This window comes from Homarus americanus, unplaced genomic scaffold (genome assembly GCF_018991925.1).
Source record: "Homarus americanus isolate GMGI-L3 unplaced genomic scaffold, GMGI_Hamer_2.0 scaffold24260, whole genome shotgun sequence".
Classification (NCBI taxonomy): Eukaryota; Metazoa; Arthropoda; class Malacostraca; order Decapoda; family Nephropidae; genus Homarus; species Homarus americanus.
In genome coordinates, this window is record NW_024721079.1 from 4,287,439 (window position 1) to 4,299,735 (window position 12,297).

The 12,297-nt window shown below is 43.4% G+C and overlaps 1 protein-coding gene across 1 annotated transcript in view; it reads left to right on the forward strand.

The window, feature by feature from the left end:
• LOC121861341 (CCN family member 2-like) overlaps window positions 1–2,793 on the forward strand; it is an 81,575-nt gene extending 78,782 nt beyond the window's left edge. Inside the window, exon 8 of the mRNA XM_042358990.1 lies at window positions 1,607–2,793. Coding sequence (XP_042214924.1) covers window positions 1,607–2,233 — 627 coding nt within the window. The 3' untranslated portion in view covers window positions 2,234–2,793. The remainder of the gene's footprint in view (window positions 1–1,606) is intronic.
• The last annotated feature ends 9,504 nt before the right edge of the window (window positions 2,794–12,297 follow it).

Consider the following 12,297-nt stretch of genomic DNA (forward strand, 5'->3'; position numbering starts at 1 on the left):
AGACCTCACCCGGTGTCACCCCCTCGACACTTCCATTACAGTGAATCTGCCGCCCCAGTGTGTTTATGGTGTCGTACGTTGTCTGCTATCTGAGCCACCAACACTCTCCTATAAAGTATACCACCGCCACACACACACACACACACACACACACACACACACACACTGTTTTAATGTCCAAATAACCCTGGAAGCTGTTTTAATACCCACATCTCCCAGACATTCCTTAACTACCAAAAACATTTCCCCAACATTCACCTGTATTGTACTTTTCTCATCTTCACCCTTAATTAGGTTCATATTTACCCACCCACACCTGTTATGATATGCCTCGTTGGTTTTGTTTCTCCACATACATACATACATACATACAGTCATACATACATACATACATACATATAATCACATACACAAATGTATACAGGCATACATATATACAGACACACACATTCTCTCTCTCTCTCTCTCTCTCTCTCTCTCTCTCTCTCTCTCTCTCTTTAATAAGCCTGATATGTTAATGATTCTATCTAATTTTCATTTTTTCATCTCTCTTCCCCTTCTTAATTACTCTTATGTCTCTTCATAATCCATTTAATATCATACTTATCATACACTAATACATCACACTTATACATTAATATATCATACTTATCATACACTAATACACCACACTTATACATTAATACATCACTTATACAATAATACATCACACTTATACATTAACCCTTTCACAGCGGGAGGTTACCCTAAGCTGAATAAAATCGCCTGGAGGTAGCCAGAAGAACCTGTCAAGTGCGAGAAAAGTGGTTAAAGGGTTAATACATCATACTTATACATTAATACATCATACTTATACATTAATACATCACACTTATACATTAATACATCATACTTATACATTACTACATCACTTATACATTAATACATCATACTTATACATTAATACATCACACTTATACACTTAATACATCACACTTATACATTAATACATCACTTATACATTAATATATCACACTTATATAATTAATACATCACTTATACATTAATACATCATACTTATACATTAATACATCATACTTATACATTAATACATCATACTTATACATTAATACATCATACTTATCATGCACTAATATATCACACTTATTATACGTTAATTGATCACATCTTTTGTACTTGTTGTTGTCATTGTCATCATCACCGTCGCTGTCTTTGTTAGCGTGTGACTGTTATAACTACACTATAAGTGGTTATTTTAAAGACCACTACAAGCAATAATTAACAACCTATATAGTTCTGGTTCATTCCATCAACTTTACGCTGATGGTAAAGGGTATAGGTTGGTATGTTATTAAGGGAGCCACTGCAGGTGATAAAATATACGAAGGTGTTTTTGTCTCTCGTAAGGCCCCACAATCCTGGCAGAGCTCAACAAATATGAAACCAAGGCAGCCAAGTCAAGATTAATTGAGTAGTATTTCTTTTGTCTCTGTTTATTTCTGTTGTTATGTTTAACTTTTCTTTTTAACCACCAAGTGCCCTGACCACCGCCTTACACATGGCTGTTTGGTGTCATATATCACTGACTTTGTTGTGTACTTTACAGCGCGGCCACACCTGCAAGGCGACGCAGAGGCACGTCAAGCCGGTGCGTCTGCGTGCTGGCTGGTGCGTCAGTGAGCGACGCTACAGACCCAAGCTGTGCGGCGCCTGCACGGACCGCTGCTGCACCGTCCACACCTCCACCACCATCTCCATCGCCTTCCTGTGTCCACTCCACGCCAACACCAACCTCCTGGCTGCCCCCGACGCCGGCAACCCACAACCACCACGCCCGCGACCACACGCCTACCAGCCCACCACACACGCCCCCAGCGTGTACGACATGATGGATGAAGGACAACCAGTGCTGGAGGCCGTGCTGACTTACCCTCAACGACAACACCGCGCCCACACGCCCTCCCACAACCCCAACCTTGCCTACGACGACAACTTGCTCGACAACAGCCTCCAGTACGACGAAGACGACCTCGACGACCAACTACCATTTGAACACGAGAACTTGACGGTGGAGGACGACGTCGAGTACGACGACATTAAGAGCGACAACTACGAGATAGTTCACTACCAGGTGGAGTGGATCATGAGGTGTAAGTGTAACCCCACCTGTGACACCTACGACCCCGCCCACCTCTCCCCGCCGCCGCCCTCAGCCACACACACCCCCACGTAACAACAAGGTGTGGTGGAGCCCTGGTCGACGACACCAGTGTGTGGGAGCGAGACAGTATCTTGTGCCTGATGTGGTTTATCACCTGTATCTCTCAGGTGTATTCCACTCACGACTGCTTAGTTAAACCAATACATGTGAAGAGTGATCAGTATATTGTACATATATATTGTGCGAGAGTGTGTTTGGAAGCGTTATTTTTTTGGTTATAGTGTGTGTGTATGCGTGTATACTGTCAAGAACTGCGTCATTTAAAGAATATATTTAGACATATAGAGAGAGAGAGATGATACCTGTGCGTCACCCATGAGTCACCAAGTGCAATTGTTGTGATGTAAACACTCACCTGAAGCTTTCCTCTGTATGGCGGCCGCTCATTGGCCACAAGAAGAATTATGAAACATGTTGTGCTAAGGTATGTCAATATAATATGTATCTAATAATGCTAAATAATATTACACTTTATATTTTGTATTCATAATAGTGTGATAGTAAAAAATATGGAGTGTTGGACGAAATAGAACAATCAGTTAATGTGATCTATGACAACTGGGTGTGAACAGGAGGAGGAGGAGGAGGAGGAGGAGGAGGAGGAGGAGGAGGAGGAGGAGGAGGAAGGTGAAGGAGGAGGAGGAGGAGGAGGAGGAGGAGGAGGAGGAGGAAGGAGGAGGAGGAGGAGGAAGGAGGAGGGGGAGGAGAAATGAACATAAAAACCTTCAGACTTAAACTATATTAATCACCTGAGGTTCGATAATAATAATATAAAACAAATTAGGTTTCTTTCAGTGAGGCCCAAGAGGCAGCACTGCACCAGGACCAAGTGTCAGAGGTGAGGAGCGCCACACACGTGAATACCAACACAAGTAGACTCGAAAAATACACAGAGACTGAAGGGACCAACCGCCAGCAGCGTACAGTGGCAGTCAGTCTTGGGAGGGAGAACGTGATAAGAGCACCAGGAAGCAGGAAGCTGACAGCACGTTGTTCTGGTGCGTCTTGGTGAGCAACTCGACTCCTCCCTCGCTAACAAGTCTTGGGTGTTAAAAATATATCGAGTTTGGTTAAAAATTGGTTAATATCCAACTAAAAATTAATTTTCCGTTAAAATTAAATATAGTTCAATTGATCTAAACGCCATTAGTATCATTATTATTTATACCACGTCATAATAAAGATGAATCGTAGCTGGTAAATAGAAAAACTTGTAAACCAATAACGAATTCACACTCTCAAGGTGGATGGATGGATAGTTCCCAACACCAATATCATCATTATCAACAACAACAGAACAGCATCCAGTCTCTAGTACCGCCACTTCTGCTGAGACGTACAAACACTCCTTCTCCCTGACCTCGTTGAAATATTCTCACCGGGAGTCAAGAGCACAGTGATGCATTAGGCGAGCATCATCAACACCTGAGAGGGGCATGATGGGAGTGTTGACACGCAGGACGGAGGAAGGCACTCCATGTCACCCCGGATGCCTGTGAGTTTTTCGTTGGCTCTTCTCACTAGTTGTAAATGAGGGTGTCAAGTGCTTATTGCCCCGCTGCATAATGGAGGTGTCTGTTGCGGAGTTTGCAGCCGGTGTGAGAGGAGTGAAGTGTTGTGTTACATACCGACAGGACTCCCATCTTATTAGGTCTCTCTTGTACACTGACCCCCTTCCCCATCAATATGTACACTGATCCTCACCCCTCTATCAATATGTACACTGATCCCCTCCCCTCTCCCCATCGGCATGTACACCGACTTCCTCGTCACCCCGTCAACACTGAACCTCCCATCACCCCATCAACACTAAGCTACAGTACACCACTTCCCATCTCCTTCACCTGAATATCCTCACCTAACCAAATCTAACCAAATGAATTTATCGTCGAAATAACAATAAACCTGAGATATTCGTCAAAACTTCACGTCAAGACCAAAATATAGACAAATCTCATCAAAATTCCTCTTTACACTGACCGGATCTCTAATGCATCCAAGACCAGACAATGTAAACAAAAATATCTACCAAAACTGAAATAAGTAGAAAGTGTTTAGAAGCTTCCCTATACCTTTACCTGCTGCTGCTGTTGCTTCTATATATTTCATGCTAAACCAAACCCTAAAAAAATATATAAATTCCTCTGTTTTTTATGATCTAATTTCTCTTTCACAATTACGTTCAGAAAGTTATAGGAATCAAAAAACAGGATATAGAAATGTTGTTTATATTTTGATATGTAACATGATGTACTATTATAGGTGTATAACCTGTGAGTAATTTTAGACATTGTAAAAGTTCCATAAACATTGGCGTTAGTTATTGTATGTGAATATAAACATTGGCACTATTGAATGTATATAGTTAAAAAAAAGGCATTGAGAAATATACATTGGCACTACTGAATTGATATCAAGTTAAATATCGGCACTAAGAAATACACATAAACATTAATACTACGAAATGTATATAAAATAAACATTGGAAACTGATGTATATAATGAAAGAGGTATATCATTCTTCACTACCACCACCAGAGACACTATGGACTACACAGTGTTGATATAATGTAACACACGTCACCTCACAGCCATAGAGACGCAACACCTATCGATGTCTAATTCATAATGGGAGTTTGTAGGTAATAAAAATGACTGGATTGATGAGGACTTTTATAATCTACCACTTAATGTTGTAACCCAAGTTCTCGAGTGATGTTTGTTTGTTTGTTTGTTTGTTTGAGACTGGCCAGATAGCAGGTATATTCATTACTAAACACCTGAAAACACAAACTGCATTCCTCACACCTGAAATTCTGGACACACACACACACATACACACATTAGCTAAAATAGTCGTACATTATCACTTAGGGCTTCCATGTGAGCTGGGATGGTCTCGTGGGTGTGTGGTGAGGACTGGGTGAGCCTGGAGGAGGGTGGGAGGTCCTGATGGAGTCGTCTCTTGTTGCTTAAGGGATTTACAACTTGAGAGCGTGTGAGTGGGGGAAGAAATGAGGAGTGAGAGGGGGGAGCGTCTGGGTGAGAGGGAGGGAGAAAACGTCTGAGGAATGATATCTATATGTGTGTGTGTGTGTGTGTGTGTGTGTGTGTGTGTGTGTGTGTGTGTGTGTGTGTATCCTCTAAGAACCCGCAAGATGTAAACACACAGAGAAGAGTTGTCCTCCTCCTCCTCCTCCCTCAGGCTATCTTAAAAGGTGTACTTGGCTTTATTTTACCTCCCAAGCGGCCTCAATGCGGGAAGAACACAGGCCCGCTACTTACCTGGTTACCTTGCCGGAGGTAGACACAGCTTGCCCCCCCACCTCTTCTTCCCTAATACAAAATCTTAGGTAGTGTATAAACAAAAGTCGCTCAGGGATAGATGTTGGTAGTGTTGCTGTTGGTTGGGGAAGTGCGTGGAGGGGGCACATGGTGGAGGGGGGGAGGTATGGTGGAGAGGCGGGTGATTGAGGGGAGAAAGGGCGCGAAAGGGTGATGGAGAGGGGGGGTAGGTGACGAGAAAGGTGGAAAATAGAACAAGACACCACCGCTCCCTTTCTCCCCGAGGTCAAATTGAGGTCAGTTTTTCTCCCTCCAGGCACCGACTTTTAGGACACCACTTGGCTCCTATATAAGCAAGGACCCCCCGTAACCCGAGTCATTATTGTGGCCAGGCAGTAGGCCACGATCCCTTCCCCCGCCAAGAATAATTCCATGTACTATGTTTTTTTTTCCCAAAGACGTCTTTAATACAAACGAGGAGGGGGAGGGGGGTAGGGGACGGAGTAATGTGTGCATAGAAGGGAAATTGGGGGGCCCTCTTCTCCTCCTCCATTCCTTCCTTCCTTCCTTCCTTCCGCTCCTCCTCCTCCCTACCACATCCTTCCCTCAACCCTCCCAACACATTTTTTGGGGGAGGGAAGAACTCTTACTTTTTTTTCCTCTTGTCGATTTTTCCTCTTATGACAGAGCGAAAAAGAAAGAGGAGGAGGAAGACGGTGGAAGAAGAAGGAGGAGGAGGAGGAGGAAGAATCAACATCATCAACAGCGGAGGACCAACACCCTTATTCTTCCCACTCATAAGGTTCAAGTTCGCGACAAGTTCTTTTTTTTTTACCATAAAAGACTTGAGCATACGTATTTTTTTTTCTTCTTATTTTTATTCACCATAACTCAGGTAGAGAATATAAAAGTGCTTTGAGTAGTGAATAATTACCCATGTGCTGGTGAGTAATGGGGGGGGAGGGAGGGTGGTGAGTAGATAGGGGGGGAGAGGGAAGGAGAGAGAGGAGGTAAAGAGAGAGAAAGAAGTGGAGAGGGTTATAAAGTTCAGGATGTACACGGAAACTACTAGAAGGGGGTGACACACACACACACACACACACACACACACACACACACACACACACACACACACACACACACACACACACACACACAGTAATCTAACACGGACTAATTACTCTTCCCTTATACCTTCCTCTCCAAAATAACAAGAGCAAATAACAGACTTAATAAAACGACGATAAAATTGTCCGCACTCAATGATTAATCACTAATTGGAAGGAAGATTTTTGATTATTATTATTATCCTCAGGACCAAATTAAGCCAGGAATTATTAATCAGGAATCAGTGGAGAAGTTGATTTGTTTGTTGGTCAGTTAAGTGTGTGGTGATGAGGCTGGGAGTGACACGATTATCAACAACAGTGATGATGATGACGATAATAATAATAATAATAATAATAATAATAATAATAATAATAATAATAATAATAACAAAAATAATAATAATAATAATAATAATAATAATAATAATAATAATAATAATAATAATAATGAAAATAACAAAATATATAAGAAATAATAAAAATAAAAATAATAATATTCTAATAACGACAGTGGAAAAATTAAAATAAAAACATAATAAAAAATAATCAGTTATCAGTTATCTTGTTTTCCCAATGATACCAAACAGAATCCACAAAGTTATAATCACATTTACTGAGAGCAATGCCACATGTATTATTGTACTGTATAAACTTCTAGGATAACAACGTATTCCAACAACTTTCTCCACCCGCCGCAACGTTTCCTCAACTCTATTTAAGTTTATATCTGCTCTCACAAAAACCTACTCTGGTATTTGTAAACTTAAATCCCATGAAATACAGAAAGCGATTTTGGCTGTGTATCAATGTCTCTCTCTCTCTCTCTCTCTCTCTCTCTCTCTCTCTCTCTCTCTCTCTCTCTTTTCTCTGTTTATCTATCTCTCAGTCTGTTTTTCTTCTCGCTCTGTCTCTTTTTTTTCCGTATGTATGTCTCTCTCGGTTTCTTTTTCCTTCATTTTCTATCTCTTTCACCCTCTCTGTCTCTCTCTCTCTCTCACTCTCTCTTTTATAAATATTACACACTTATAGTAGATACCTCCTAGAATGTATGTTCGTGTGTGTGTGTGTGTGTGTGTGATGGGAGGAGTAATGGGCTAGCGAGTTGGTGTGTTTACCTTTGAAACCTCGAGCCACCTGCTGGAGGTTTCCCACGGTGGGCGGGTGGATAAATTCGTGGCCCAGGGTGGATTTCTCCTCTCAGTCTCAAATATGGAAACTCAATACCAAGATACTTTAGGATGCTGGTTGTGGTGGTCATGGTAATAACTAGTTGTGGTAGAGTTATAGGTATAGTTAGGTGCAGTTAGGTACAGTTTCGTGCAGTCAGGTGCAGTTTGATAGTCAGGTAGTGAAATACAGTCATATACAGTCAATTTCAGTTAGTATTACAGCATGGTAGTCAGGTACAGTCAGGTGACGTTAGTTGCAGTCAGGTACATCAACAGCCGGATTTGTATTCAAACAACAACAACAACAACAACAACAACAACAACAACAACAACAACAACACACACACACACACACACACACACACATACAAAACAAGCAACTAGTGACTGTTCCACGCACCAAAGGTAATCACATTTGATGGCGAATTAGTGTCCAAATTCAGCATTGCAGCGAAGCACAACTGGAAAACAACACTTTTTTTTTTTAACCCTCCACTGGGTTCAGGAGTCAGCTGGGTAAACGCTTGAGGGCTTGTGTTGTGTTACAGGTGAGTGATAGAATGATGACAAAAGGGACATTATAGAGAATTCCCACAAATCACCTCAAAATTAGCCCCCCCCGCCCCCCCCCCCGCTTATTTCACCTGAAGTTAAAACCCCTAACGCTACGTGGTAGAGGTTAGTTTAGGTTAGGTTGGGTTATCGATGAAATTCCCCGTATCACTTCAAAATTAACTACCTTAGCTTATTTCACCTGACGATTCTACACCCAAACGTTATTTGATGGGCGGATTAAGTTCGATCACATTAGCTAAAGATTAGATAAAGATAGGTTAGGTTAGATTTAAGGTGAAATAAATAAATAGATGTGAGGGAAGACAATTTTCAGGTGTTCGATCACATTAGCTAAAGATTAGATAAAGATAGGTTAGGTTAGATTTAAGGTGAAATAAATAAATAGATGTGAGGGAAGACAATTTTCAGGTGATCTAATTCCTCTTCGACCGTCTGGCAGACTGAGGGGATCTAAGAAATCGTACGCTAAATATTCACCTGCGTAATAATAATAATAATAATAATAATAATAATAATAATATGTAATAATAATAACGCATCACTATTTACACACTAAAACTCTATTACAACTATTTTGTAATTCTCTCATCCCCAGCTACAAGAAAAACAAAAAACAAAACACGCGATTTTTTTCACTTATAGTCCGTGTCCTAAGAGGTCAGGGCCTAAGGGGAGAATTAGACTCCGAACAGCATTACGGACCCAAAATGACCAGAAAGAAAAATATATATATAGATGTTTTTGGCGTTGCTACAGCCACTAGTGGTGACCTCTATATGGCCAAACGGTGGGAGAAGGGGGTTGGACTAGAGGAGGTGTGCTGGGAGGATGGTGCTAGGGAGAGATGGACAAGGGGAGATGGACAAATGGGGCAAGGTGGATCAGGAGAAAGTGGACAGGGGTGGGGGGCAGATGGACTAGGGGCGAATATGAACAGGGAGGACCAGAGGGAGGAAGGTTGACTAAGGAGGGGAGGAGGTGGACTAGGGAGGGGAAGAAGTGGACTAGGGAGGGGAGGAAATGGACTAGGGAGGGGGAGGAGGAAGGTGGAACCGGAGGGAGGATAGAGACGAGAAGGGGCAGATGGACTAGGGTGACGGGGAAGGGGGGGGGGAGAGATGGACGGGACAGGGGGTCGAGGGGAGCCAGAGAAGAGGCGCTAACGAGGGACGGAAGGACAGCGTATGTCAGCTGCCTGGTCAAATGGGTCTCAATCCTAGTGAACTCCAATCTTAGTGAATCCCAATCCTAAGTGAACCCCAATCTTAGTGAACCCTAATCCTAGTGAACCCCAATCATGCTAGAAATCCCAAACAGGCCCCAATCCTAGTGAATCCCAATCTTGTGAATCCCAATCCTGAAGCAGACTCCAATCTTAGTGAACCCCAATCCTAGTGAACCCCAATGTAGTGAACCTAATCTAGTAGACTCCAATCTTAAGTAGACCCCCAAACTGTGAACCCCAATCCTAGTGACCCCAATCTTAGTGAACCCCCAATCTTAGTAAGCCCCAATGTAGTAGATCCCAATCTTAGTGAATCCCAATCCTAATGATCAGGTCAGGCTGAGTTCATTAGGCGTGGGGCCCTTTGACCTGACAGACGACACGACCCCTATCAAGAGAGGGTCGTTCGGCGTCGTCCTCACCACCAGCCAGAGGTCCCAGTGCCAGGTGGTGAGAGTCAGTGGTGGTACGAGTCACAGGTCACTGCCACCGGTTACTGAGACTAACAATGAGTGGCACTACGAATCACCAGGTCGTTCATGTGGCACACCAACCCATTGCTTTCCCATACACAAGCAGAGATATGAAGCCCACCCACCCCGCCCACACCACCCACCCCACCCACACCACCCACCCCCCCAACACCACTCATCCCGCCCACCCCACCCACCCCGCCCAAGCCACCCACACCATCACCCCATAACCATGCCTCGTGGGTCCCGTCGATACGCATTTTGTAAACTCTATTTTTAATTTGTATTCTTGTCTGGCTGTGTATGTATTTTTATTTATTTTTTTTATTATTTATTTTTTTTATTTTTTGGCAAGGGAAGTTTTTTGGAATTAATCTAGAGAATATAGTTTGTCATTTGTTGGATAAAACAAAATAATATATGTGATCTTTACTGATGCTGGCTATGGTATTATTTGTACAACATCAGATTTAAACACACACACACACACACACACACACACACACACACACACACACACACACACACACACACTCACACACACACACACACACACTCCTGAAATTGACTATACCTATACCTATCACAGACTACACCACACTACACACCCACCACACTCCACCACACTACACACACCACACTCCACTACACTACATCACACCACACCCACTGCTGACTACATCACACCACACTCCACACTACATCACACACACACATCACACTCCACACCACACCACACAACATACCACCTCTCCCACACTACGCTACACATCACACCACACCTACACACACATATCACACCACACACCTACCACATTTGGCACACACTACACTCACCACACTACATCACACCACACATCACACTCCACACCACACCACACAACATGCCACACTCTCCCACACTACACTACACCACATCACACCACACTCCACCACACTACACCACACAACACTCCACCTAACTTCACGGGATCACACACCACTGCGGTAACACGACGAAAAAGAAAGACAATTTTCCTCCTCAGTATGAAAGTGTTTTAGTCTCAGGAAAACTTCAATCGAGGAAGTTTCAGAAGGACAATTTTTCTTGCTTGTTCGAACCTTCACTCTTTTCCTCTTCCTACTTTCATTATTTTTTCCTAATTTCTTTTGCAAATAAAGGAACATGTGGTGTAACGGTGAGGTGTGACGGTGAGGTGTGAGTGAGGTGTGACGGTGAGGGTGTGACGGAGAGGTGTGACGGTGAGGTGTGAGTGAGGTGTGACGGAGAGGTGTGACGGTGAGGTGAGGTGTGACGTAGAGGTGTGACGGTGAGGTGGGAGTGAGGTGACGGTGAGGTGTGACGGTGAATTATGAGTGAGGGTGGTGACGTAGAGGTGTGACGGTGAGGTGACGTAGGAGGTGTGACGGTGAGGGTGTGACGGTGGGAGGTGGACGTAGAGGTGTGACGGTGAGGTGTGAGTGAGGTGTGACGGTGAGGTGTGACGGTGGAGGTGCAGGACGGTGAATTATGAGGAGGTGACGTAGAGGTGGTGGATTGCAGGTGTGACGGTGAGGTGTGACGTAGAGGTGTGATTTGGTGAGGTGTGACGTAGAGGTGTGGAGAAAGACGGAGAAGTGTAACGGTGAGGTGTGTCGGTGGAGGTGTGACGGCAGGAGGTGTGAGTGAGGTGTGACGGAGAGGTGTGATGGTGAGGTGTGACGGTGAGGACGGTGAGGTGTGACGTAGAGGTGTGACTAGAGGTGTGACGGTGTGGTGTGACGCAGGAGGTGATGGTGAGGTGTGAGTGAGGTGTGACGGTGAGGTGTGACGGTGAATTATGAGTGAGGTGTGACGGAGAAGTGTAACGGTGAGGTGTGACGGTGAGGTGTGACGGTGTGGTGTGATGGTGAGGTATGTCGGAGAGGTGTGACGGTGAATTGTGAGTGAGGTGTGACGGAGAGGTGTAATGGTGAGGTGTGAGTGAGATGTGAGGTGTGATGGTGAGGCCATATCAAAGAAGACTGACAATACTGGCTGCGAATTGACTTCGTATTAAGACAGACAGACAGACAGACAGACAGACAGACAAGAAAAATCAATAAAATAAGTAGCACAGAGGAAAAAAAAGACAAGTAAATATAATATAACTGAGAAAAAATCATAATTAACTCAACGAAAAACAAAAACGACTAAACACAAAGAAACCGGAAATAAGAGAATAAAATAGCGGGTAAAATAAAAAATAAATAAATAATA